This window comes from Choristoneura fumiferana, chromosome 6, assembly GCF_025370935.1.
Source record: "Choristoneura fumiferana chromosome 6, NRCan_CFum_1, whole genome shotgun sequence".
In the NCBI taxonomy this organism is placed as follows: domain Eukaryota; kingdom Metazoa; phylum Arthropoda; class Insecta; order Lepidoptera; family Tortricidae; genus Choristoneura; species Choristoneura fumiferana.
In genome coordinates, this window is record NC_133477.1 from 3,771,673 (window position 1) to 3,797,206 (window position 25,534).

Here is a 25,534-nt window from a genome sequence, read left to right on the forward strand (position 1 = left end):
GAATTTTCATAGAACAATGAGTTTCATATACATAAGTTAGCGTTTGTTTGTGTGTTTGCTATTATCAACTGATAAATGAGATAACAGTAGTTATATATATTTCCTTGTAATGTACGCAGATATGTAGTATCAAGACTTGCATTTAGACGAAGATATGCATATTTCTCTTTCAGGTTCTTGATCTATTTCTACAGACTTCATAAGTTTATGAGCATTTGCTCATAAGATTTCTTCCCATTCACAGTATGTGCCAAACCGAGCCTCGGACGTAAATCAATTACAGCAAATTCATTTTAAATGCCATTTTGGTTGAGAGCCTACCACCACAATTCATCAAATCCTCAAAAACTTAGAACACAATGTAAACCAGTATCTGATTTACAAACGCGCATTTATTGCACTCATAGCTGACATGCTGGGTTTACATTCTGCTTAGTGGTCAGTAAAGCTCCCAACGTCCGACCACGCGAACTTATAATGTACTTTATTGCGAACACTTAGGTCTACCGGAAACCGCTTCCGTTCACACTTAATACTTTCGTAATTATTGCCACGATTTACGCTATCTGGCACTGGTTTGCGTTAGAAGCACAGTGAATTATTAAAATATTTTATTTAGGTGCACCAATGATTTTATACGTAAATACTAATTATTTGGTAACTGCACAAGCTACCGGCTTGACATACTGTATACTGTCAGGAATTTTCATGTAAGCAACAGACTTCCATACAATATTTTTCAAGACAAATAAAACCTGAGTACTTATACAAAATTCCAAACGTTTTAAGTAGAATTTAACAGTATCTGTCCTTTTATAGCAAAGTTAGCAGGTAGCAGACACTTTTAGGTCTGAAACAAACAAGCCCTCGAGGCACTTCATTTTGAGGTTATGATTTATAATAAAATAACCGATGATATTGCTCACATACTTCTACCTGTTTACAAACACAAATTAAATTTGAGACGACGATCATGACGCATAATACAGAGTACAGTCGAAAAAATAACGTTCTATCACACCCATTGCTCTTGCGTTCATACGTCAGTCTTGACATTATTCCTCTGACTGTACCTCAGATCAAAGACGAGCATCAATACCATGTTAACAGCAACAGAGTACATCGGTCGTAACTGCTTTAACTTGTCCTAGCAATAAGAGTCATAAGGAGTAAATTATAATCATATAACAATATTGCTTCGTACTTTCGTAGGTTATCACTACTATTTGCATTACCTACTAGCTTAAGCCTTTGCACACCGCGTTTCTTTTTCCGTAAAGCAGCCATACAGCACGCGTTCGTATAGGGTTTGTATCGATAAAAAGGCGCGTCGATGGCGCGTTTAAAAACGCAGTGTGCAGTTATAAGAGTCAGGTGACAACCAACGGTTATTATATACTTTACTACCTTTAACTCGTAACCAGGTTAAGTTAGAACAGTTCTAATGATTTTGTAGCTGTTTTCACATGGTACACCTCGTTTTGAACTACACGCATATTCTTAGCTTGGCTTGAAATGCTTTAGGAATGCTAGTTGGTAGCATAATTGTGTCGCTATGAAAGTGGACTGACTATTTAACCTGCGTATACTAATACTACATCGCATTCTATAATAATACTTGGATACTATGATATTAAAATTACACGCATACAAAACTGTCTAAGGTTCAATCTTAATTGATCCCCGGTCATTTTTGAGCGGGATATATTGTGATTTTTAAGTTTCCTATGATAAATAAATAATTCGCATATATTGATCTTTCATACAGCTAATATATGCTAGAGTTTTGAGTATTTGAATGTATCTAATAGGTACAAAAATATGGTAGGAAATATCTTTATACTTTAAACACCCTAATGTTGATTTCCAATAAGGCTCATTGTAATGACCTACTTACAGAACTTAGGGAGACAAATACACTTTATAATGACAATATTGAGTTTGTGTACAGCAAATTTTGTATATAAATACTAGATAGTTTCAAAAAGGTACAAGCCTATCCAAAGCTTTCTTACAAATATATCTTATAAAGGATTACATGATTTATCTCCAAAACGGGGTTTTATACACTAAATGAAAACTCCACTTTGTTCTATCATATGAAAACGAACATAATGAAATATGGGATATATTCTAGTGACTCTTAAACCCTAAATTTGTCAATATTAAATATTTCAGTCAGCCACCATAAACGACACAAGCCTAAACAGTTTACAGCTGGATTGGACATTTAAAACTACCTCACTAGAAAGGAAATACTTTAAAAAGACTAATATTTAATCACAATCATGTTTAAATTGGAGACACTATGCAAATGGAATGACGACAGGAGTGAGAACATTTCACATAGTTTTATCACTTATCACTTCATCATACAATTTATCAAAATTTATCATCCTGGTGTATTTCCGAACCCAAATTCCACGCCTGTCAACTTACCATTTAATCTGCACTTGAAAATGGAATTCCGTTTCTAAATCATAGTTCATGGATACGGATCTCACGGCAAAGGGAAGCCTGATTCAATAAATCATTCATAGTATAATTGTCTGACAGCAAGCATCCAATCCAGTCTGTGTTTCATGAGCCAAGCTTAATCTTTCCAATCCTTTTTGATCTCGAAGCTCCACTCCCATTGGAGGTGGACATTTTTGTCATCGTCCGTGAACAGACTGTTGACGGTGTAGGATCCCCGAGCCATGAGGCCTGACGGAGCATCCTCAGGCGGCGTCGTGTACGACTGGATCTCAGTTTTAGGTGGGTAGGAGCCAACCATGTGAGTCATTTTGTCCACTGAAATAAACACGAAAGTATTGTTAGTGACAATGTCAGGTTGGACTGTGCATTAGTTTATTTTTGACGGTAGAGCCGGTTTGTAAACTACAAATAAAGAGCTGAATTTTCATTCGCACAAGTGTGCACTGCCCATTTTGTACTAAATTCTGCTAGTGAGAGAAAGAGAGAACAGAAGACAGGCGCGCTTGTGGGAGTACTAAGTCACAAAATTACTAGTAAGTACGTACTGGTTTACGATGTGAGAGGAAATTTTCTAGGTTAAGGGGCTGTTTCGCCATCTATTGATTAGTGCTAACTGACAGTTAAATGTGACGGCATCACATTTAACCGTCAGTTAACACTAATCAATGGATGGTGAAACAGCCCCTTAGTATTTGCTTCAGCATTCCTTCTCTGTTACTCATATTTATTTATTACAATACTAGGCTAGGCTAGGCTAGATTTTCAAGTTAAAATAGCAAGTTTGCTAACTTGCTGTGACTTTGTGTATACAGAACTATTTGTGTATACTGGAAAGGTTTCTCATTCCAAAGATCAGCAAGTATGTATAAAACAATGCATTTTTTCTTGCTAAATATTAATACCGAAATAGAGCTTTCTATGACCACGTTTAGCCTTACCTTTTGTACCTTAATAAACGATCCGTTTCCGAAATTATCACGAACTCGATAATTACGGCTTTGACGTTAGTTTATTAAAATTGTAAGCAGTAACAAAACGGGTTTCGGTTTATTAAAATGCCCAAAAACCAAAAAAATCAAAGCGACCCCTAAATATGGTTAGATTTGGCTCAAATATTGCAAAAAGGCGTTTAAAGTCTACTTGAATAAAGGAACCCTGTGGAAAAAGTAAAGCAAAAAAATTTTTTTCAAACCACCAGCAATGAACCAAACTAGTGCTTACATTTCACCTTCACACAAGTGCAAAAATTGTTATGGTGGTGTTTGGTGTTCTGTTTACATATTGGTTTTGTCGCTGTTAGGAGTTATATGTTTGTGCTATGAATACTTCAAAATCCCTTTACCGCACACAACCACATGCGATTCATAATGAGTCAGCGTGACAATGACAAGGCCACCGCCATGACATGCGATGTGACTTACATACGATACAACTACAGTCAGTGGCGACACCGTTTCTATAGTTATGAAATATTCCGAAGTTAATGCAAGTAATACCTACATAACTTGTTTTGAACATCTACTTAAAAACTAAATAAACAGGACAAAATACCCTACTATTTCAACTGAGTACTTCTAATTCGAATAAATACTTGGTTTCTCGGATGGTTTGGATAAATTTTTGTATGTAGACAAAATGTTATCACTAAAGTTGATCTATGGGCCAATCAACTATTTTACCGACACTTTGGGCGTCTCCTGCGTTACCAAAATTGTCTCTGGCGTTACCAAAAAATCGTACTTCCAACAAGATATTTCACGGTTTATTAGGTTGAACTTACGTTGGATGGCATGTATTCATGTACACCATCTATTTAACCTGTCCTCTCCCAGAGGCACAAATTTGTGCCCAAATTCCTTCGATCCTGTTATCCTGGGAGATGACAGATTAATCACAGAAAAAACATGTTTACTTACAAAAATCTGCAATTGTTTGAATAATGTCGCGGACAGATTAGTGTCGGTAAAAAAGTTGATTGGCCCTATACTTATGCTATCACGGAAAAAATAAAGTAAATCACAAAAAAAAAAAATTGAGCACCATCTCGTAGACTATTGAAGTATCTGAGGTACCATAAGAAGCAGAGCGAAGCTTGATCTCAAACAACCTACATTCTTGATTAAAAAAAGATGACAGAAAATGACCTAAAACAAACTAGCTACTCCATACAAACTTCATTGCTTAATTCTAATTTAATAATGTTCTGGGAAAGTATCTAAACGCAGTCCACCCTAGCCTTGAATAAAAGAAGGATCTAACATAAAATTTGACCTTCCTCATTTGTCTCAAACGATCCTATGGGCTAATTTAGTTGTGGTTTCATAGAAGTAAAGCATATCAGAGAGGTGCATAGCCCAACGAACGACGTTAATTGAAACGCTAGTCATCTAATTTTAAAGTGTCCACTTTCTGGAGTAACAAAAAAATCATTTTCGTGTTGGAATTTTGCTTACTACTTAGGACAGAGGCCATATTGTCTAATGCACTCGGAATCACAATCGCTTTCACCACTTCTTTACGCCAAACGGTATAGAATGAGGGTAGAAAGAGATGGCGAATGCGATCGCGAGGGCTCTCACTTTAAACAATACAACAGGTCAGGGTCATCTACTCATACACACTCGAACTACAGCACTCGATATTATAACCATAAAAATGCACATAATTTTCGTGTGGTCAGGTCAAGCATGACATCTGCCTGAAGAGAGAAATCTCTATTGAGTCCTCCCCTACGCTATATGCAAGGTACCTACGCTATACCAGTGTTTTAAGGGGGTTGCATTATCTTTAAAATACTCTCACCATTATTGTGTATGATTATTGAATGTTTGTATTATCAACGTAAGATAATACAAACTGAAACTTAACTGTAAGTGGAGAAAAGCAAGGGGTCGCCAAATATTTTTCTAAACAAACGCGGCCCCCGCGTCCTGAAAAAGTTTGGAAAACACTGCGCTATTCTAACCAGAAACCCCCCCCCCCCCCCTTTTATGTGACGATAATATTCGGATGGCCCCCAATGATATAAACTAAATAGGTACTCTAGTGTTGATAACGATATCCAACTGACTGTATGTTAGTGTGAATCTATCTATCGGAATACCATCGATACGTACCAGGCACTGTCCGCGCAGAAGCGTGAAACAATACAATAATATGTTAATCACATAATTTAACTATGAATACCAAAAAACATAGTTATCAAAAAAAGCGAGAGAGAGAATTATCTACACACGACTCCAGTATCGAGAGCAATTACTCAAAAAAAAATTTTTTTAACGAATATCTTGAACGTCCCCCCATTTATTTGAAGGAACCACATGACGTATATCGAATAAAAACTGGATAGTTAATCGTCCTTGGCTTTATCGATTCGCTGCGACATGCAACCGTAAACCACGGAAATCGCCAACACATATAGGACTTCCGTGATTATACTGAAGAGTGTAGCAAAAAATATTGGTTCAGGCGTCAGACATCTTCTAGTTTTAGGATTCCGTGGTCAAAATTATAGAAAATGAGCCTTTATTGTACGCCATGACTGTTCGCAATTTAGCTCAAAGACTCTTATACTAAGTCGTATAAAAAGCTAAAGCTAAAAAAAAAATTAAAATGCGGCGTAATTTTTAAAAAAGGTAGCATAATTTCTTTATGGATGCCTCCCCTACTTGTCGTATGATTTTTTGTCTTCCCCATGGTATGGATGTAGGTACCTGGGTGGGTAGATTTTTTAAATAATGCATTATCCAATATTTCAAAAATAATATAATTAGCTCTCTATTCAGTGACCCGTTTGCGAATTCTTAAGCTATTAAGTAGGTGCCTATAATGTGTTGTAGATAATTAGTAGCTTCGAAAGGCGTATAATGATAAACTTAATACCGAATTTTTACATAACCTCTACACAGCGCGTAGCCCAACATGCATTTGGCCGGTTTTCTTGTAAAGTCAGGTAGCAGCTCAAAAAATAATTCACAAACAAAACACAAAGCTATTTCGGAATAGTTCGGCATAGTCATGTTTATAAACATACTTTTATTTAACACGACGTTGTCCCACTGCCACGATTTACAGACGATCGCTCAGTATACACATTTCAGTGTTTTATTATTATAACAAAATTTACAAGCTATCACGCACGTGCATCAACGTCACAGGTACCCCGTGAGATTTAGATCGCGCTCGCGCTTAACGCACTATGACAAATTATGGAAATGGACGGTAGTTTAAGAGTTTTCTTTGAGTATCCTACGCACCCGAAGCGTGCCAAAAAACACAAGGGGCGCATACGAATGAGCCGCTCCATTTTTATTTCATCTGCTTGCGTCAATAATAATAATAAAATACTTTTTCATTTGATTTAACGCTTCATAATTAAGAATCATCTTTACCGTCTAGTATAGAAAAGATCCCATAATTTTAACTTGTGTCATGCCTCCTCTACATATCGACGGATGCGTCGGCAGATTGTATCTGCGGATGCGTCCGCCGAGGTGTAGAGGGTGGTTTTTGCTTGTCTGTGGTAGGTATTTAACCGATGCATCTGCCACTCATCCGTTTGGTGTCGGTTTTTCAGTCGGATCAAAGGGTGACAGCGCGAACGCAACGCGCCTGTCCACACGTCTGCCGATGTGTGGACGGATCGCAATTTATCCGAAGATATGGTTGCGGATCCATCTGCCGACGCATCCGTCGATATGTAGAGGAGGCATCAGATTGCACACAAAATATTCTAGATTTTTTTTTTTATTATGAGGGGGACGCAAACAAGCAAGGGAGTCATCCGAAAGAAAATGATTACCACCGCTCATGAATACCAACAACTCAAGGAGAGTCAGTGGTCTGCTGCCAGACTTTAAAAGTTTAAAGTATATGGTTTTGAAATAATTTCAATGAGTTACCTGGTACGCCAAGCCGGTAAGTTTTCTGCACGTACTTCAGCCCATGGACGATCTCGCGCTGAACAATAAAGTCGATCCTTATCCGATATTGTACGCCTTCTTTTATCACGAACACCTGGAATTAAATGATAAAACGTGAGTCATTCGCTTCTATCATACATTACATTTACCAATACAACCACCAACCAACATTTAAAAGTAGAAGGTAAAGCAATAACTATAGAAACTATACAAATGTCTAACGTAAAACATCAATGGGTAGTGTACTAGGTAAAAAAATAAAACACTAAGTTTCATCATCCATTGATTAGTTTTAACTGGCGGTTAAATGTGATGCCGTCTCCGTCTATTCGATCAAAACAAATAAAGACGATACCACATTTAACCGTCAGTTAACACTAATCAATGGATGGTGAAACAGCCCCTAAGTATTTAGTCCGTCAGTTAAATTATCGAAAAATATTGGCCACGTATTTATTTTTCTTTCGTCTCGTATTGAGGACCATAAGTATTTCGAACTCCATCCGAAGTTTATCACTATATAATTATATTATTATATCGTTATTTTTTTTTAGCCAAGGATTCACATTTTATATTATAAATACTTTAGTGTTAGTAATTAATAATTAAGGCACATTGGATTCCCTGAATGAGCCTAAACATCGAAGGTTAGTCAAATTTAATAGCTACAACTTTTAAGTGCAGTTGCTTCTTAATGTTTCAATTAATTCGAGCTGTCCAAAGATCGTAACCAGGTAAATTTCATTAAGGATCTTCAGATTATCTCAGGTCAGACTCAAGTTGTTTCCATTTACGTCACAGACGAGTCACAGACGGTTCTGACAGAATATCAGCGCTGCAGGCGTCTAACGCCTCAGCATAATGCTGAGTCAGCGGCCGTTTCACTTTTGCGGGGACACACAAAATCATATTTTTTTTTTTTGTAATTGTAGTTTTTTTTTAGTTTTGTTTTATTTGTTTGCTGTTGTTGTTTTTTAGTTTGGTTGTATTTGTGTGTCTTTGTGAATGTGAATAAATGTCTTCTATTCTATTCTATTCTATACGTCAAGTTAAACATTATCAACATTACCAGCATCAACACACTACTCGTCACTATCAATCAATGTAGGACTGCCATCTCTAAAATTTGGCTACCAGGACAAGACGCGTGAAAACCCCGGATTTTGGAGCCCAAAACCCGGACATGTCAACAGGTTTAGGTTTTTTTAAACTTGGTCAGTAGGTATAATAAAATATAGGCCAATCAAATAAGATCCTTACAAAACGATTTACAGCTTGCTGGAAATTAATTCTTCGAAAAATTCTAATTGCATTGGTCTAAAAATTTGAAATATTTTTAAACCCGGACTACAAATGAAACCCCGCCCGGACGCTCCCCGGACGCCCTCTAAACTAGGACAAATCCGGGGAAACCCGGACGGATGGCAGCCCTAAATCAATGAGGGTTTCTGTTTCTGTGACAGCGGGGCTACTACGAAATTCGAAGTTCGTGTCGTTCCGTCCCTCTGACACTTATACTATTTAATACGAGAGTGAGAGGGACGGTAGGTACGATACGAACTTCTATTTTCGAATTTCGGAGTAGGCCCTAGTTGGCGCTAGTGGCGTGAGTGAGATCCGATTCGCAACTTTGGACTTGTGTTTCCGGGTCAAAATTAAGTTTATTTTTAAAGCGTGTCTTGCTTTATTTCATTGCATTTTTATTGTATGAGTAATGTATTGTAACATCTTTTAATGCTAACTGAAATTAAGCTACAAAAAGTAACCGAACTGTACAGGCGCCATTTTAAAAATGCAACGCAACCATCGCGTTCGTTTTGCATACAATCGGCACGAGTTCAACCGCCGTTCACTATTTAGAACGATGACAGCGACACTGCAAGCGACGATACCTCGTATACAGGATGTCGTCTAGTTAACAGAGCACAGGTTAGGGATAAAGCTAGGGTTTCCTCCAATAGTGGTGGTGCCACTAGAACGTGTAGGTATGAGCTAGATGGCATAGTTTTCTACAGAGCGTTTTTTTACACTAACGTAACATTGCCGTCTTGCTGTTCAAATGTGCAGTTCAAAGGTCTTTCTATCGCAGATGGTAAGACCTTTGAACTGCACAAAATTGCTAAGGAAAAATCTTCTTTACTTAGCTCTAATAATGAATTCATACTAGGCGAGCAAACATCCGTTGTGTGAATTATACACATTTTGTAATAATTTAGAAGCGATTTTGTCATTGTTTTTCTGCCACAGAATAATGAGAAAGTGCATATTCCAGAAGCAACGAATTTTTTTTTGTTTTCATATTGCTGCGAACGCGGCCGACTCTTTCGGTAACCCTAAAAGGGATGTTTTCCTGATCTGTGAGTAGATTAACTATTTAACTTTATTTAAATTTAAAATTAATTATTTAACTTCTGTTTATGTTACATTAAAGTAATGGCGCATAGTAAAGAATTTTAATCAATAAATTATTTAACGACGCATAAACAACGGTTCAACTAACACACAAATTCATTCATACACGTGCAGTCAAACTGACATCACCGGAAGGATAACCACACACTAACTTGTTTAAAAAAAATTATCTACACTTATTATGTAATTCCTAAATACAGTTTGATTCGGGAGACGTGAGCAGGACGAATCCTACCGGAATCAGTTTTTTATGGCAACCACTATATTATTATCGTACCAGAATCAAATCGGAAGTTTTTGTGATGTATAGATCTAGCGAGCTCGTAGTTTTTTCCAATGTACTTAATGCGAATTCGCAGTTTTGTGTGAGAGCCCTAAAAATACAAATGCATACACAAATAAGCAATTGGAGACAATCCCGTCTCTAATGATTACAATAAATAACCGAGTCATAACATTTTGTAGTGAAATCACAGTAAAATAGTAAACATAAGCTCTCGCCTCATCCTGTGCGCGCGTCGTGTTGGGCGATCGCCAACTAAAATGTAATTACGTAGCTAATTGCGACAAGCGACTTTATGGGGGTGATGGTGTAACGTCCACCTGTTACCAGTGAGATCGCTTTGGTAGTGATAAGAAAACTAGCCCGTTCCCGCGTCTTTGCTGGCGTGAACTACCTATAAGGTGTGGCGGTTAATGTTGGGTAGTCTCCTGGGAAAAAAATGGATTATATTTATTCCGTCAGTTATTAGATAATTCAACTTATCAGAAAACATGGGACACGTATTTTTTCTTTTGTCAGTCAAACGAAAAATGACAAAGATGAAGAAAAAAAAAGCGTCGCTCGGGGTGACATCACGCGGAACTTTAACTGGCTATATTTTTATCATTTTACAAGCTTTTTAACCCCCGACGCAAAAAGAGGGGTGTTATATTATTATTATTTAGTGTCACCTGTCCCCGTTGTCTGTCTGTCTGTAATCAAATCTTGCAAGTTAAATTCGACCAACTTCAAGTAGTTGGATTGACTTCAAATTTGGTACACTTATGTAAATTGCGTCACAATACAATTAATCTGGTAGTGACATCCTGAGGCCGTATTGCCTAATGTTTCTGACGCTTGTGATCGCAATCAAATGACAGTTTTTGTATGCGAAATCTGTCATTTGATTGCGATCGCGAGCGTTAGAAACGTTAAGCAATACGGCCTCTGGTAGGTAGTCTGGCCAGGATCGTCTCCACAGGACGGAACTCTTCAACGGTTAATGGCATCGACTTGAAATTTGGTATGCAAATGTAGTTTGGGTGAAAATAAAAGTACCTACAGTCAGCAAAAAAGCTTTTATTAAAAAAGATTTTTTTACCAAAAACTTATTTTTTAATTACGCCACCATTTATGGAACTAACAAAAAATTAATTTTACTGCTTTTTTGTGTTTTTTTTTTCAACCTATAATAATTTGGGAACACAATCCATACTAATATTATAAATGCGAAAGTGTGTGTGTTTGTGTCTGTATGTTTGTGTGTATGTATGTTTGTCCGTCTTTCACGTCGAAACGGAGCGGCGGATCGACGTGATTTTTGGCATAGAGATAGTTTATGGGCCCGAGAGTGACATAGGCTACTTTTTATCCCGGAAAAACGCACAGCTCCCGAGGAACGCGCGATAACCGAATTCCACGCGGGCGAAGCCGCGGGCAAAAGCTAGTAAACCTATAATTCTCAGCACCATCGTGTCTATAAATATATATGATACGATTAATGACTATCGCCTGTCTTCGAACTAGTAACAGTAAACTAATGATGAAATGCCTGTCAAGTCATAAATCTGCTCAGCTTCAATACATCAAACAGTCAAGTATCATTAGAACGCTTTAAAGGAACCAGCGAGGCGCTTCAACGCAGATATAATTATAATTACCGTCGTGGTGTAACAATGAAGGCACACTTACTGAATACGAAATGTATGTAGTTTGTTAGTTTGAATGAGGGTTTCTGATCGTGACGTGAAGTCTGTTTGACAACTTTGACTTTGTGTCTCGTTTGAGATAGCTTTTAATCAAACGCCCACCAAGCGATATTTCACCTCCCCCAAACTCCCCCAAAACACTCATTATAAGCGTAGCTTTAATGGCACTCGGGAGTTGGACCACATTAACCGGTGGATAACCATCAACATCATCATCTTAGGCAATACATATACCTCCCACTCATTGACATAAGGCTTGTTCACGAAAAAAAGTAGCCGACTAAAGTTGGGCCTTCATAAGTAAATAGAAAAAAAATTGTATGATAAAATATGTCATTTCAACAAAGATATTGTCTTTTATAAGAAAAACATAAAATAAATCTCATTGAATTGATAAAATCAACATGCCGAGAATAAACGAAAATACTCGTCAATTAAATTTAGTGTCCTATTGTGCAGGCAAGGGAATTTCCGTGCGACAACTCGCGAAAAGATATAAAATATGTAAAGACGGCGTGCGTTAAGTTATTTAAAAGTTTGGAGAGTTAATACACTACATGATCTGCCAGGAAGAGGTGGCAAAAAAAGGCTGCGTTAAACCGAAATTGGAAGTGGCAATAGTTGCATCTTTTCGTCAAAATCCACCGGCGTCTACTCGAGATGTAGCTAAAAAGTTAGAAACTTCGTTCGGGAACGTAAATAACGCCAAAAAGAGAAATAATTGAAAGACCAGGAAAAAACAGAAAATCCCTAAGGGGAGCTCCTGTCCAGCTTGAAAGAGCAAAATTTCGAGCTAAAAACTTGAAGAAGTATTTAATTGAAAATCGCGACAGATGCATTTTAATGGACGATGAAACTTACGTTAAAAACGACATGAGAAAGTTACCGGGACCGCGCTTTATACGTGTGTGGCAGGCCAGGATGTTCCAGAACATCATAAATGCGTAGCTTTTGAAAATTCGCCTAAAATATCTTGGTATGGCAAGCCATTTGCTCGTGTGGGCATTTTTCACTACCGGTACAATCAATGGGAACAGTCAAGCAATTCGCCCACTCTTAGGTATTCAATAAAAATTGACAGATTCTCTCAGAATGAGAAGTCTTGGACTGCAGTTTCCACGCAGGTGTGCAAGTTTCCTCGTTACATTGTTTTAAATTTTCACAATTTTCACTTATAGTTATTAGGTACACCTGGGATTTACTCAACGTCGATTTTCGAGCTCGACGCTCAAGTGAAGTGAGGGACACATGTCGATCGCCTGCTTGCTGCCTTCTCCAAACAGTCTTAAAAAACCTCGTCCACACATTCAGGACAGCCAACCGCGACAGACAACCATAGCTTCAACCGTTCGCTTATTGGCTTGATATAGAGCCAACAAGTGCTTTGATCGACTTTGGTCGTGCGTTGACGTCGTCTGACATAGAACGAGTAACTTATGGCTGGCTGTCGAGCGCAGCGCTGAATCCCTAGACAAGGTTTATTTACAGAATAACACACCTGTCACTTATTCTTCCTCCCCGCGCTCCTCGATAAAGATCAACTACAATAAGTCCAATATTACGCATTCGCACGTGTTCATAAAATGCTATTAATAACTCTTCTTGACGAGAATTCAATGCAATGGCGTGACAAACCTAAAAAAAGGAAATTCAGAACTCGATCCAGAATAATTCACATTTTATGTTATTAATCGTTGATCAATATTGTCTAACATGATGTAATTGGTCCTTTTTGCAGATCTTCACTCCCTAAAGTGCACACCCTTAAGGCCGCTCAAAAAAGCTTTATGTCCTCATTGGCGTGCAGTGGGTCAATGCAGTAGACTGCTGACAGTTTGCGCCTATAGCAGCGTGTCCCTAACAGCAGGGTAGGCGGCACAGGCGCTGCCTACCTTCAATGCACGCTGCAGTGTCCACGCAATAAGGGCCTAAGCCAGCTGAGACGGTTTAGCCTATAAAAAATAGTACCGAGCAGCGCTAACTGCACCCGCAGGCGCACTGCACCCGCGCCAGCTAGCGTAGGCCATAAGAGCGAAGAAAACCTGGCCTTATACTACAAAATGCAAAATTCAAATTTCGTATCTTGCCTTCCCGCTGACGCTAATGTTATTTAATACGAGAGTGAGAGGGACGAGGGACGGTACGATACTAACTTCGATTTTCGGAATTCGTAGTAACCCCCCCTGGACCGGCGACTTTGCTCGGCGAGCCGATTGAAATAAAGCTCAATGAGCTATCGCGTATGAATTGGCCGCTAGAGGCGCTAGTGTAGCGTGAGGTCTCATAAATGTCAAATATCATAGTTTTTGGGTGAGCTACGCGGGTTTATTTATTATTAGAATAATTTTGTGAATATTTTGCATTACCTGAAATTAGTTATGGCAATAATGCGTTACAATGAATGTCTGTATTTTGAGACAGTTTTGTCTTTCGGAAACTTTTTTCCTCCCTTTTTTTCCGAACACGCAACACTGTGGTTGCTCGATATTTTAATGGTACGGCTTTAAGGTGTATTAAATATGGCTTTGATCTAAACTTTGTTTTCACGCCCGTAATAACTGACTTTGAAAGCCACACTTAAAAACATCACGCAACAGTGGCGCCATCGAGAAAGACAAAGAAACGATAGCCCTCATTCAGCTACTAACCTGCTTCTTCAGGTCAGTGAGGTCCCCAGACAGGTCTAGTTCCACGTCGTCCCTGCCGACTACGCACAGCGCCAGTTTCTTCACGATCACCTTCCGGGGGTCGTTGGCATCTGTGGAAGAAGGGTTCTTCAGAATGTTGTTGCTTCAAAAACTATAAAAGTTGTTGCACAGTTATCAACTCGGCACGGAATAGGCGTAGCATTTAGAGTTAAAATCATTATAATTGTACTAATATATAGCTGATAAGCTGCCAGCAAACAGATTGCGCGGAGATCTCATAGTCTGATTTATTCAAATTTATTTTTATATCAATCCTTGCACTTTGAGTTTAGTGTGCTATGGTGAGTTAGAATAATAAATTACTGATTTTACACATGATCTATGTCCAGTACTCTATAATGAATAACTTATGTAACAGGAAAATTACATCTATCCAACGGAAGTATGTCAACAACAGGTCTCGACATTTACACTGTAAAGCTAGAGGTACTTCTCTAACTGAAGATAAGAGTAAAATAATATATTTCGTCATTCATAATTTCATTTCATTTTCATGATAAAGGTAAAATTAATTTTAGGACTGGTTTACTACTGCTGCTAACTATCCGTCTGACATTGCTACAACTGTGACCTTTTTAAAAATGTACAGTCAAGTGTAAAAATATGAACTTATTCAAAGGTTCAAAAATAAGTACTTTACAGATTCTTATTCCGACGTAATAAGGCCGTAGTTACATAATTTTTGAGTGGTTCGAACAGATACTTATTTTTGCACTTGACTGTACAAGCCTACAGCAAGTGAAAATTCTTTCTATAAAAACCTAAGAACAAGGCAAAATGGTTGCTAGCAACCCCAGTTATAGCAACACATTGTAGACATATTAACAGAGGGACCAAATATTTTTAACAACCTACTATGTATTGCTAACCCTTCAATGTTGTTATAGAGGGTTTTGATCGTAAATAAAAAAAATCTCTTCAATAACAATTAAATGAAGTATTGTGTAAATATAATATTTACGAGCCCACTATTAAAACAATCCTTATTACATTATCAAAAAGGTCTCAATTGCCTTGATGATATAAATCTTAATAAACAAACCAGGATATATTATATTTGCTGATACTGTTACTGATAAAAAGATAATGGTGTCAAATTGTCATTTTGTAGATGCCAATCAAGTCTATGGCATTCCAGAATCATTCAAGTATATTCTGATAAAATAATGTATTTTTAACCAACTTCAAAAAAGGAGAAGATTCTATGTTCCAATTCCAATGTTTGTATTTTTTTTTATGTATGTTCACCGATTACTCAATCAATTGTGGACCGATTTAAAAAAATATTTATTTAATCGAAAGGGTATTTTTCTGAGGTGGTCCCATTGTCACCAAGTCAAGATTTGATGATGGGATCCTAGGGAAATCGAGGGCAAACCTCAAATTTTATAGGCACACCTATGGCGATTTTGGCATTTTTAGCATTAAGATGAGCATTTACATACAGAAAGTATCACTTGGTAACCTCAACCTGATGAAGAAGACCGTGATGACCAATGGAACTCATCAAAGCTAAGTAATGCTTGCTCGTCTATAAACAATCATGATTAATAATATCTAGATAAGCAACTAAGAAGAAGCTTTAAGTTGATGATTCTTTCACATACCAACAATAACAGTCCCAGTCTGAGCCTGTCCCAACAGGGCTTCCTTGTACTTCCTCAAGGATTCATCCTCCTGGTCCGCAGCCAGGATCTCTTCAATAGTCTTTTCCGGAGGAGGCTTGTACGTAGACTTGATTTCCTCCTCGCCTTCTTCAGGAGTGTGTGCCACATCAGGCTCCCCAGACATTGTTCTAAAAGATATCCTTCAAAGTTAATAACTTACAGAATTTCCATAAGAATACCAGATTTAACAAATGGAACTGGGTGACTAAACTATATTATATTCACATTCCCATTATTATTATTATTTTTCCCATGAATATAATGGAGATGAGTGGAGTTGAGTATGATGCATCTGCATCATCAAATAAACAAGCTTTACATGAACAGACAAACAGCATACAAATTAGAGCATCCCTTTGAGAGCTACAATGCCACAGCATGGAATAAAGAAAATCTATAAGCTTATTTTTTTCGAAATTATCAAATCCTTATACAAAAGTAGGTACATTTATGCCCCGTTTCACCATCCATTAATTAAATTTATCTGACGGATAATAAATGTGATGCCGTCTTTGTTTGTTTTGTTCAAATAGACGGAGGCGGCATTACATTTATCCATCACAAAAAATTAATCAATGGGTGGTGAAACAGCCATTTAAAATAGTAAAATAATATTCAAAAAGCATTGAGTTACATGAGGCATTAATGAAGCATTTACTTGAATTGCTATTTGATTATCTAAAAATTATCATAGTGAATCATAAGCAAATGCTGTATTATTATTAGAGATGGGCCAAACATGGGTTTCACTGAATATGAATATTCGGCCGAATGTTCAGTAAAACTTTTACCAAACCAAATGTTCAGCATAATTGATTTAGAGTAGAAACTAGAAATATGATTCATTTTTAATTTTTTAAATGTAATTTAATCAATTTAACTCTTGATAAAAATAAAAAAACTTGCTTAAAAAAAAATAAAGACCTGATCAATTATATTGTTTTATTATAAAGATCTTATTTATTTTAATTTTAATGAATAACCATTTTTTATCTGCTGTTATGGAAAATAAAGCTACAGTATCAACAAAAACATAAAGCCTTACTGTACCTCACGAAAATAACACATTTAACACTCAACTCATACCTACATGGCTCAATAAAGTAACAATTTGGAGTACCACTTTGCCGAACATTTGGCAATTTAGCCAAATATTCGGCCGAATATGAATATTCGGTAAATCTGCCAAATATGAATACCGAAATCCCTATTTGTTATAAAATCCCATCGCTAATTATTATTTTAAAATGAAAAAGTTTTGAAAGTAGAATGCTTAAATTCCCTAGGGATGGACAAAAATCTATTTTATCAATATTTAAAAAACACTGAATTACTAAAACTGTATTTATAGAAAATAAGTCATTGTATTTCCCTGTTTTTTTTTTACAATTTTCCCTTTTGTATAAGGTGTAGTAGTATATTATGTCCCCTTTTGTGTTTGTCGTCCCTTTTAGGGATAAGTTCGCCTTTGTACTCTTTTCGTTTTGTTGTTTTCTTTTTGTATTATTTGAATGTATTATGTACAATAAAGTATTTATATACATATGTGCGGTATTCCTTAGCTAAGTAACAAATAACGAACGAATGCTGTAAATGATGAAATGAATCATGCCACGCCAATGAGCCATTGCATGTAAAATATTCCGTATTTAACTCATGAAAAATCAGCCAAAAACTTCATAAAATATTCAAAATTTCTAGATTGGAACACGTTAGCGAGATGTTGCGGTTTCTGGAACCGCCCAAGCAATCGAATATATTAAACATAAAAAAAAACTCATCCGTGAATAAGCGGTGAATGGAATTGTTATTTATATCCATGAAAGTGCATTGACAATGACGCACGGTTCAATAGTTTTTATAATAACATATATAAGCGGCTTCGGCTTCGTCAGTCGGTACAAGCCCAAGCTTATCAGAATCTGAGCGAACGCTATAGGTACGTAAAAAATTTCCACTACCTTTCTCGGAGTTTTCGATGTCGCAAGAAAATCAGTTGCCCAAATAAGCAATTAGAACTATTATTTCAAGGAAATCACGCGATAAACGCACTAAATTAGCAATCAAAATTATAGCAACTTCTAAAATCTATAGATCAAAAATGACGGACGAAACATTTCCGGCCACAGACCAGACAGAGTCACAAATATTTTAAGTAAACTTGTTCGTTTCCGGAGACTTGTCCATGGTATTTTTAGGCGTCTGCCACATAGTAGTTCCAGATGAGGCAACAAAGGCAATGAAACGAATGAGCCGCGATGAGGTATAAAAAAATGCATCCAGTTGAGTTTGAAGTTGGAGTTTCAACGAGTTGACATCGAAATTATAATCGAAGGTTGTCATAGCTATCAACACGAGATCTACCTACGCCAAACCTACGCGAATCATTCAAGCTTCAACCGCGATGGCTTCATTGAAAAGCGTAAAAGCAAGTAACACGTTACTCATACAACTAAACGCAACTGACATTATCATTGTCACATCCTTCATCATCTTTCTTATTTATTTTGATGTTGACTTGACTACTTGACTTGACAGGCATTTATTCAAAACCTTCGAAACATGCAGTTTTATTTTTAATAATAATTTTGTATTACGAATACGGGATTACGGATGATATAGTATATCCTATCAAAAATGTGATGTAAAGATTTTGTACCACTTTTACTTCCCACATTTAATGAGACTTTGTACTATATATAATAGCTTCTAAAATGACCTCAAATTCTTGAAGGTTGTGCATTCATATAAATTTGGATTCGAAATGTATGTAAGTATAAAATCGCTTGTGTGAAGTTCAAAGACCGCACATATTTGAATGAAAACCAATGAATCTTCTATAAATAATCAAAATGTAATTGTAGTAGTATTTGTTTAATTTTTATTACAGAGATCTAGGCTCTTACAGTTCAATCGAGCCATAAACAACCCTCCTTCGGCCGGTTGGGTAAAAAATAAAATAGAATATCAAGTTCATGGTTGCACTACACAATCAGATGCTGAGGCTGAAAAAGAAAAAGAATTAGCAAGGATTGCTAAATATGTAGGTAATACCTTTTTAATAAGTATTGCTGTCCTAACAGGGTGTCACATGTATACCTGCCTATTTATAATTCCATCCATGTTTGTAAAATTATATGCTATAAACTAATGAAATTAATTTAAACGTTTACCCAGGGTTTCATCTACCAAGAATTTCTTGTTTATTGCTATTCAACAGGAACTATGATATTTCCCCAAATGAAAACTATGCTATATTCTTACAGGGACTCTAATTATCTCCATACCAAATTTAATTTAATTTACACAGCTCCTCGCACATGAAGCTGACAACAGCGATTCATGTACGGACACTCCAACTTTTTCACCATAAATATAACATACTTAAATACATATTAAACATCCGAGACCTGAGAACAAACATTCATATTATTCAAACAAATATGTGCCCCGGCCTGGATTCAAACCCCGGACCTCAAGCTTCGTAGTCAGGTTATCTAACCACTTGGCCATTCAGTCGACATAGCCACAAACATTTGTATTTATAACTAGCTGTTGCCCACGGCTTTGCCCGTTGAAATATTTCTAAATTTTCTCCCATAAAAACCTTCTCCTGACAATAACAAACACAACAAAAAATAATATGTGAAATATCAACAACAAATAGCAACACATTTTACGATTTATTTTTATTTATACATAAATATTAATACTATTCTTTCATTTCAGGCATCCATAGATGAGCCTCCGACTGCGTGCTGCCAGTCCGGCTGTGCCAACTGTGTATTCATTGTGTGGGCAGAAACAGTCTCCAAGAAACTAGACAACGCCGGCCCAGAAATAGTCGAGAAAATATTGGAGAGGGTTGAAGATCCTTCTATGAAAGCTTACCTAGAATTAGAACTTAGGATAAGAGGATTGAAGAAATAGTAATTATAGAGAGCGGATTTGAAGTAGCAATTACAAGTTTAATATGGATGGGTATGACTAGTGTGATTGGTTTGATAGACAAATAAATTTATTTATTTATTAGATATTGTGTTGTTTATTGGTCTTACAGTTATTTTACTTATTACTTACTTACCGCAATGCAATCTTATAGATAATTAAATTCAATAAATGTTATTCTTTAAAAGAAAAAGGAGTTTTATGCAGCTCAAACATAATAGATCCTATTTATTACGCACCTATTTGATAAAAAAAAATACTTGTACAAGTCTTATCCATATTAAACGTGTAATATCTACTTCAAATCCGCTCTCTAGAAATTACTAAGCAATGTAGTGTAAATAATATTAGTACTTGCATTATGAACAGACATTAAAGTTTAGGGGCAAATTTTAAAGACAGGGAAGGAGTTCCTAGATCAATAATCATTATAAATGCTTTTCTCATTCATTATACTAGTGATTGCTCTAACTTTTATTTGTTAAAGTATAATTATAAAAATAACTTAATTATTTTTTGGCTCGTGTTCTTCGCCTAGCGATCATTTTAAATTGCTCTTTGTAAACTTTACCATTGTCTTCAATATAAAACTTACAACAAACAAATATGGGAGAGATCACTAGTATAATATGTATGACAAAAGCATAGACAACTGAGTTTAATTGATTGAGGAACTTCCTACCTGTCATTAACCCAAACCGCCCAAATGTGCAATAAAATGTACCTACACAATAAATTCAAGGGAATTACGGACCTATGACAATGTAACAGAGTTAAAACTCTTTTGTTTCTCTATTTTACAGTATGTAAAACTATGAAAAATTATTGAAATTCAGTCACATACTTATAAAAAAAAACTAATGTTAATGTGAGAATGTATTGTCCTGGAGATTATTCAACTCACAATGGCCCACATGGCATATAAATTATATTAATTTTCGATCTTACTAAATTGTACTTTGAACAATCAAATAAATCCGGTTCTCTAATTTTTCGCCGATTATAGTTCCCAACCAACTTTTCGCATAATTTCATTTCGCCAAATGATCACTTGAAAACTTGTAAAAAGATTTTGTTTTATTTCCCAACGTCACAGTTACCAACTGTACCTACGTTTGGTCTGTTTGTTATAAAGTCACTTTCAAAATGCCAACTCTGTAAGTTAGTAGAAAGTTAAGGTTGGCGTAGGTAATATTAATTTCGTCGTACAATGTTTCCCAAATGTTGTATTGAATAAGGGTTTCGTTTAGTAACTATATATACCTAGTGCCATCCACGAAGACGCGTGATTTTGTCAAAATTAGACATTAATGACATTGTAATAAAAACCACGACACGCGTCGTCGTGAATGACTTTACCTATAATATAATGTTGATAATAGCCTGAATGGCAAGTTCCCAATCCGCACTGGGCCCGCGTGGGAACTATGGCCCAAGCCCTCTTGTTCTGAGAGGAGGCCTGTGACCAGCAGTGGGACGTATATAGGCTGGCATGATGATGATGATGAATAGCCTGAATGGCTTCGAGAAAAGTATGGTACGGCCGTGCCTTTGTTTTTGTTTTGCTCGACTTGGCGGGGGCACTGCCGTGCCCCCAGATAAGCAATGTGGGAAATTTTAACACAATATTATTTTTCAGTGCTTATGTTTTGGGTATTTAAAAAGAAACATTAAAAAATACTATTCTGGCGCTGTGTGCTCACGGTTATTAACCTAACACGCTCCTCCTCGCTTCGCTCGTCGTCGCACCTAACTGGACTTTGTTTGTCACACATTAGATTTATATTGCTATAGGTACTTATTACAAAACTCATATTTGTATGTACTTAATTCGTATAAATTGAAAAAATGGTGTGTAACTCTTACTTAGTTTAAGTAAAAAGTTGGCTTATATGTATGAAAAGGAAACTGTTGCACTGACGAAATTTTATTCGTTTAATAGTTGTGTGACCTAGTGAAAGATTTCACTAATGATAAAGTTTTCCAAAAGTTTTGAGTCATTATGATATTCTGCTTTATAATAATTACACCATGCCTTCATAATTATATGACCTTACTGATAATAGTGGCATAGAGGTGTAACATGTTATAATTATGACTATCACTGAATCTATATAGTATAATTTATTATAGAGTTGTACCTAATTAAGTATAGTTAATAAAACTGGATAATAATATTTTAAATTAGTTTGATTTATGAAACGAACAGCTAAAACACACGGAGCTAATTTTAAATCTATAAATTCAATGATTGGGTTAGGCTAATACCCATTAGTTTTATTTTTAGCCCTTAAACATACCTACATCTCCTATAAGAAGGTATTGGCAATTATACCTAACTATGTTTGATGTCCTCCACAATATATCCGTCGACGGCGAACACTTCTAAGAATTAAATTGGGTTGCTTCGCTCATGTAAGCGAATAGCTATGACTCGCGACCTCGAACTTTGTGCTAAATGTGCGGTCACAAAGGCGCACTGAACACCCACAGAGTTCAAATTAGTGTTGTAAGTTTTGGAGTCCTAGTTTTATAGACTCGACTCACATAATAGCTGACTCGGTGAACTCGAAGACTCCGAGTCCCGAGTCGTGTCGAGCGTGAGTTAACTATCGAACGTGATTCCAGCCACTCGAGTTTTCTCTATAGCTAGAGTCTTTGAGAACACTGGTGTCTTTGACAGCGACTATTAGTTTCCAAATTAGACTCACGGCTAGATTCACAATATATGACTCCGAGTCTAGCTGCGAAAATTTATTGTTGAAATTTAAATAATTTCAGTAAGTGAAAATTATTTACATTACTATAATAAAACACAAAATAACAAGTTCCTAAACTAAATCGTGTAAGTCACTTCACTAATTAGTACAGAAGGGGAGGAGGGCTTAAGTTATCACAATAATAGAAAGAAATTCTTCATTTACACATCTTCGCACAGCGCATCTCTGGTGGAGTGGAAACAGCTGAGCGGAGCGAGGCGAGGCGAGGTAAATGTAGCGTTTCTATTGGTTAGTGAAAACCCCGTTCCTCACATATTATCGGTGGAAACGCCTGCTTTAACACCGGATATTTAAGGGAAAAAACATATCTAATTGATTGATTATTAATAAAAAAAAATTAGTTATTTGTTAAATCATTTTTTTTTGTTTCCGTTTTACTTTTTGTTAAAAAAAATATTTCTCACTTTTTAGGGTTCTGTAGCCAAAATGGCAAAAATTGAACCCTTATCTCACATTACCCTCTCCAAAATCTAAACTGTTCGATGAAAAAATTTCAAAAAATTAAGGATGGTAGTAGTAAGTATATCAAATTTACAAGGCAAACTAAAACAGCTAAGGCTGCGGCCCTAAGGCGGAGACGAGCGGAGCGGAGAGGAGACTTGTAGATATTGACCAATCATATTAGTTGTATCCTCATCTCGTCTCCACCTCGTTATCATCAAACGTATAGGGATAGCGATTGATCGATCCCTAAGACGAGATTGCTTGAGAATTATTAGTAGTTTAAGAGTAAATGGTAGCAGCCTACGGTATAAAATACCTAAATTTGGAAGATTCCGTACGAAATCCTTAGAAAAATATTACTTGATTTTTTCGTACTGGCTGCGGAACCCTATCTTGGGCGTGTCCGACACGCTCTATCCTGGTTTTTTAGTGATTTGTAGCCAAAGTTCATCTCACAACGATTCTATTAAGCCCAACACGGCTTAGTTACCTATAGTTACGTTGTTTTATAACAGAGTTCTTTTGCCTACCTTGCGGCTTCAGCATCCGGTCAGTTCGATGGAATCATTAACCTAAAGCTTAAAATAAATAAAAAAAAAGAATTTTGAAAATCGGTCTAATCGGAGTAATTGGTAAACATAATATCTACATAAAAAAGTAAAAAAAAATACATACCTACAATCGAAATCGAACATATAGAACCTCCTGTTTTTGAAGTCGGTTACAAATAAAATCATCGTTGAAGGTGAGGTGGGCTCAAACACGGCTCTAACGTATTAGAGTTCGACCACGACTCGTTACTCCAAAGGACTCGTGCGCAGAAAAAGGACTCGTGTCCTATGCGAGACTCGCTTAGTTCGCGAGACTTGCTTTTTTGGAAGTTCTCCAATAAAGGAGTTCCTGTGTAGGTACTGGTCGAGTCTTGTCATTTGAACTCAGTCGTAATAAAAAGGACTCTCAGAACTCGAGTACTTTCCAACACTAGTCTAGTTCAAATTCAATTCTAGACACGCGGTATAGCGTGTCAAGCCAAGTTCAAGCTTATACAGAACTGGCGAGCAGCACCCTGTGTAATTTTACCCAAATCATTTGGAGTTTGACCCCCCCCCCATAACTCAAAAACTATTTCACATAAACAAGTTGAATTTGGCTCATTTGTTGAGACTTGTGAGATATATAATGCGCTCCAAATTTCATAAACACACCTTTTACAGTTGTTTAGATAATTACATCCAAAAATAGTCATTTTTATCACTGACTCACGTATAGATCAAAATTCTAACACAGTTCCAGATGACCTAGAAAGTTTAAAGGGTCTAGCAGGCTAAGCTAACAAGTGCCCCCCGCAAGGGTTTTGGTTGTAAGTTGAGGTACTTGTACTATTAAGTACTTTATTATTCTGTGGTTGAGGTGCAGTAGTGGCAGGACTATGCGTAAGTAGGTATATCAATCAGCCTTCAATCTTCTTTTGTTTCAGATTTTTCACGAAAATGTATAAAAATCAAGGTAATTTTTAAACTGTTATTTCAGCTAAACCAAGCAAGCAAGAGTAACCAAATAAATTCAGAATTAAGGAGCATAAAATGGGGTTTATAATGCATATTTTTACAGACATTCATATCCTTGAACTTGGATGAAAAAAAATAGTTTTTTTTTTTGCTTCATTTTTTTGCCACTTCTCGCGGAGACACAACTATCAAAAAAATTACTTAATAAGCCACAATTGTCAACTTAAAAATATTTTGAAAAATCATGGTGCGTCATGCTGTCAAATTGTTATATATTATTATTTTTTCCTGTTGGCCGGAAGAGATTTGATTTAAATAATCTTACCTATTGTCTAGCACACTAGAAATCACAACCATTTTCACACTTCTTTCTGTCACACGATAAGGTGAAGATAGAAAGAAATGATGAATGCGATTGCGAACGTCAGCGCGTTAGACCAGCGGGGCTATAACGAAATTCGAAAATCGAAGTTCGTGTCGTTCCGTCCCTCTGACGCTTAGATATACTTACCTAATATTTAATACGAGAGTAAGAGGGACGGGAGTAAGAAGCCGTGGTGGCCTAGTGGTTTGACCTATCGCCTCTCAAGCAGAGGGTCGTGGGTTCGAACCCCGGCTCGCACCTCTGAGTTTTTCGAAATTCATGTGCGGAATTACATTTGAAATTTACCACGAGCTTTGCGGTGAAGGAAAACA

At 36.6% G+C, this 25,534-nt stretch overlaps 2 protein-coding genes across 3 annotated transcripts; one reads left to right on the forward strand and one right to left on the reverse strand.

The window, feature by feature from the left end:
• Positions 1–80: 80 nt before the first annotated feature.
• RhoGDI (rho GDP-dissociation inhibitor) lies at positions 81–18,294 on the reverse strand. The gene is made up of 5 exons (XM_074088886.1): positions 18,120–18,294; positions 16,099–16,286; positions 14,432–14,541; positions 7,380–7,494; positions 81–2,793 (listed from the first exon to the last, which is right to left on the reverse strand). The coding sequence occupies exons 2-5, from the start codon at positions 16,280–16,282 to the stop codon at positions 2,594–2,596; spliced, it is 609 nt and encodes a 202-aa protein (XP_073944987.1). The 5' UTR covers positions 16,283–16,286; positions 18,120–18,294; the 3' UTR covers positions 81–2,593.
• A 130-nt stretch (positions 18,295–18,424) lies between these two features.
• On the forward strand, positions 18,425–20,144 carry LOC141428852 (uncharacterized). 2 transcript variants are annotated; one of them, XM_074088887.1, is made up of 3 exons: positions 18,425–18,586; positions 19,049–19,201; positions 19,888–20,144. In XM_074088887.1, exons 1-3 carry the CDS (start codon positions 18,563–18,565, stop codon positions 20,086–20,088), a joined length of 378 nt encoding a protein of 125 aa, XP_073944988.1. In that variant the 5' UTR covers positions 18,425–18,562; the 3' UTR covers positions 20,089–20,144. The 2 variants fall into 2 exon arrangements, with proteins under 2 accessions (XP_073944988.1, XP_073944989.1); XM_074088888.1 differs by lacking the exon at positions 18,425–18,586 and adding an exon at positions 18,602–18,928.
• Positions 20,145–25,534: the final 5,390 nt, after the last annotated feature.

What these genes read in the sequence shown, in the direction of transcription:
- RhoGDI (XM_074088886.1), bottom strand. Translation starts at nt 16,282, where the DNA reads ATGTCTGGGGAGCCTGATGTGGCACACACTCCTGAAGAAGGCGAGGAG. An exon ending in TCACTGACCTGAAGAAGCAG is followed by an intron (nt 7,495 to 14,431) that starts GTTAGTAGCTGA and finishes ATTTAATTCCAG; the next exon opens with GTGTTCGTGATAAAAGAAGG. An exon ending in TTACCGGCTTGGCGTACCAG is followed by an intron (nt 2,794 to 7,379) that starts GTAACTCATTGA and finishes TGTTTATTTCAG; the next exon opens with TGGACAAAATGACTCACATG.
- LOC141428852 (XM_074088887.1), top strand. Translation starts at nt 18,563, where the DNA reads ATGGCTTCATTGAAAAGCGTAAAA. An exon ending in CTTCATTGAAAAGCGTAAAA is followed by an intron (nt 18,587 to 19,048) that starts GCAAGTAACACG and finishes TTTTTATTACAG; the next exon opens with AGATCTAGGCTCTTACAGTT. An exon ending in TAGCAAGGATTGCTAAATAT is followed by an intron (nt 19,202 to 19,887) that starts GTAGGTAATACC and finishes CTTTCATTTCAG; the next exon opens with GCATCCATAGATGAGCCTCC.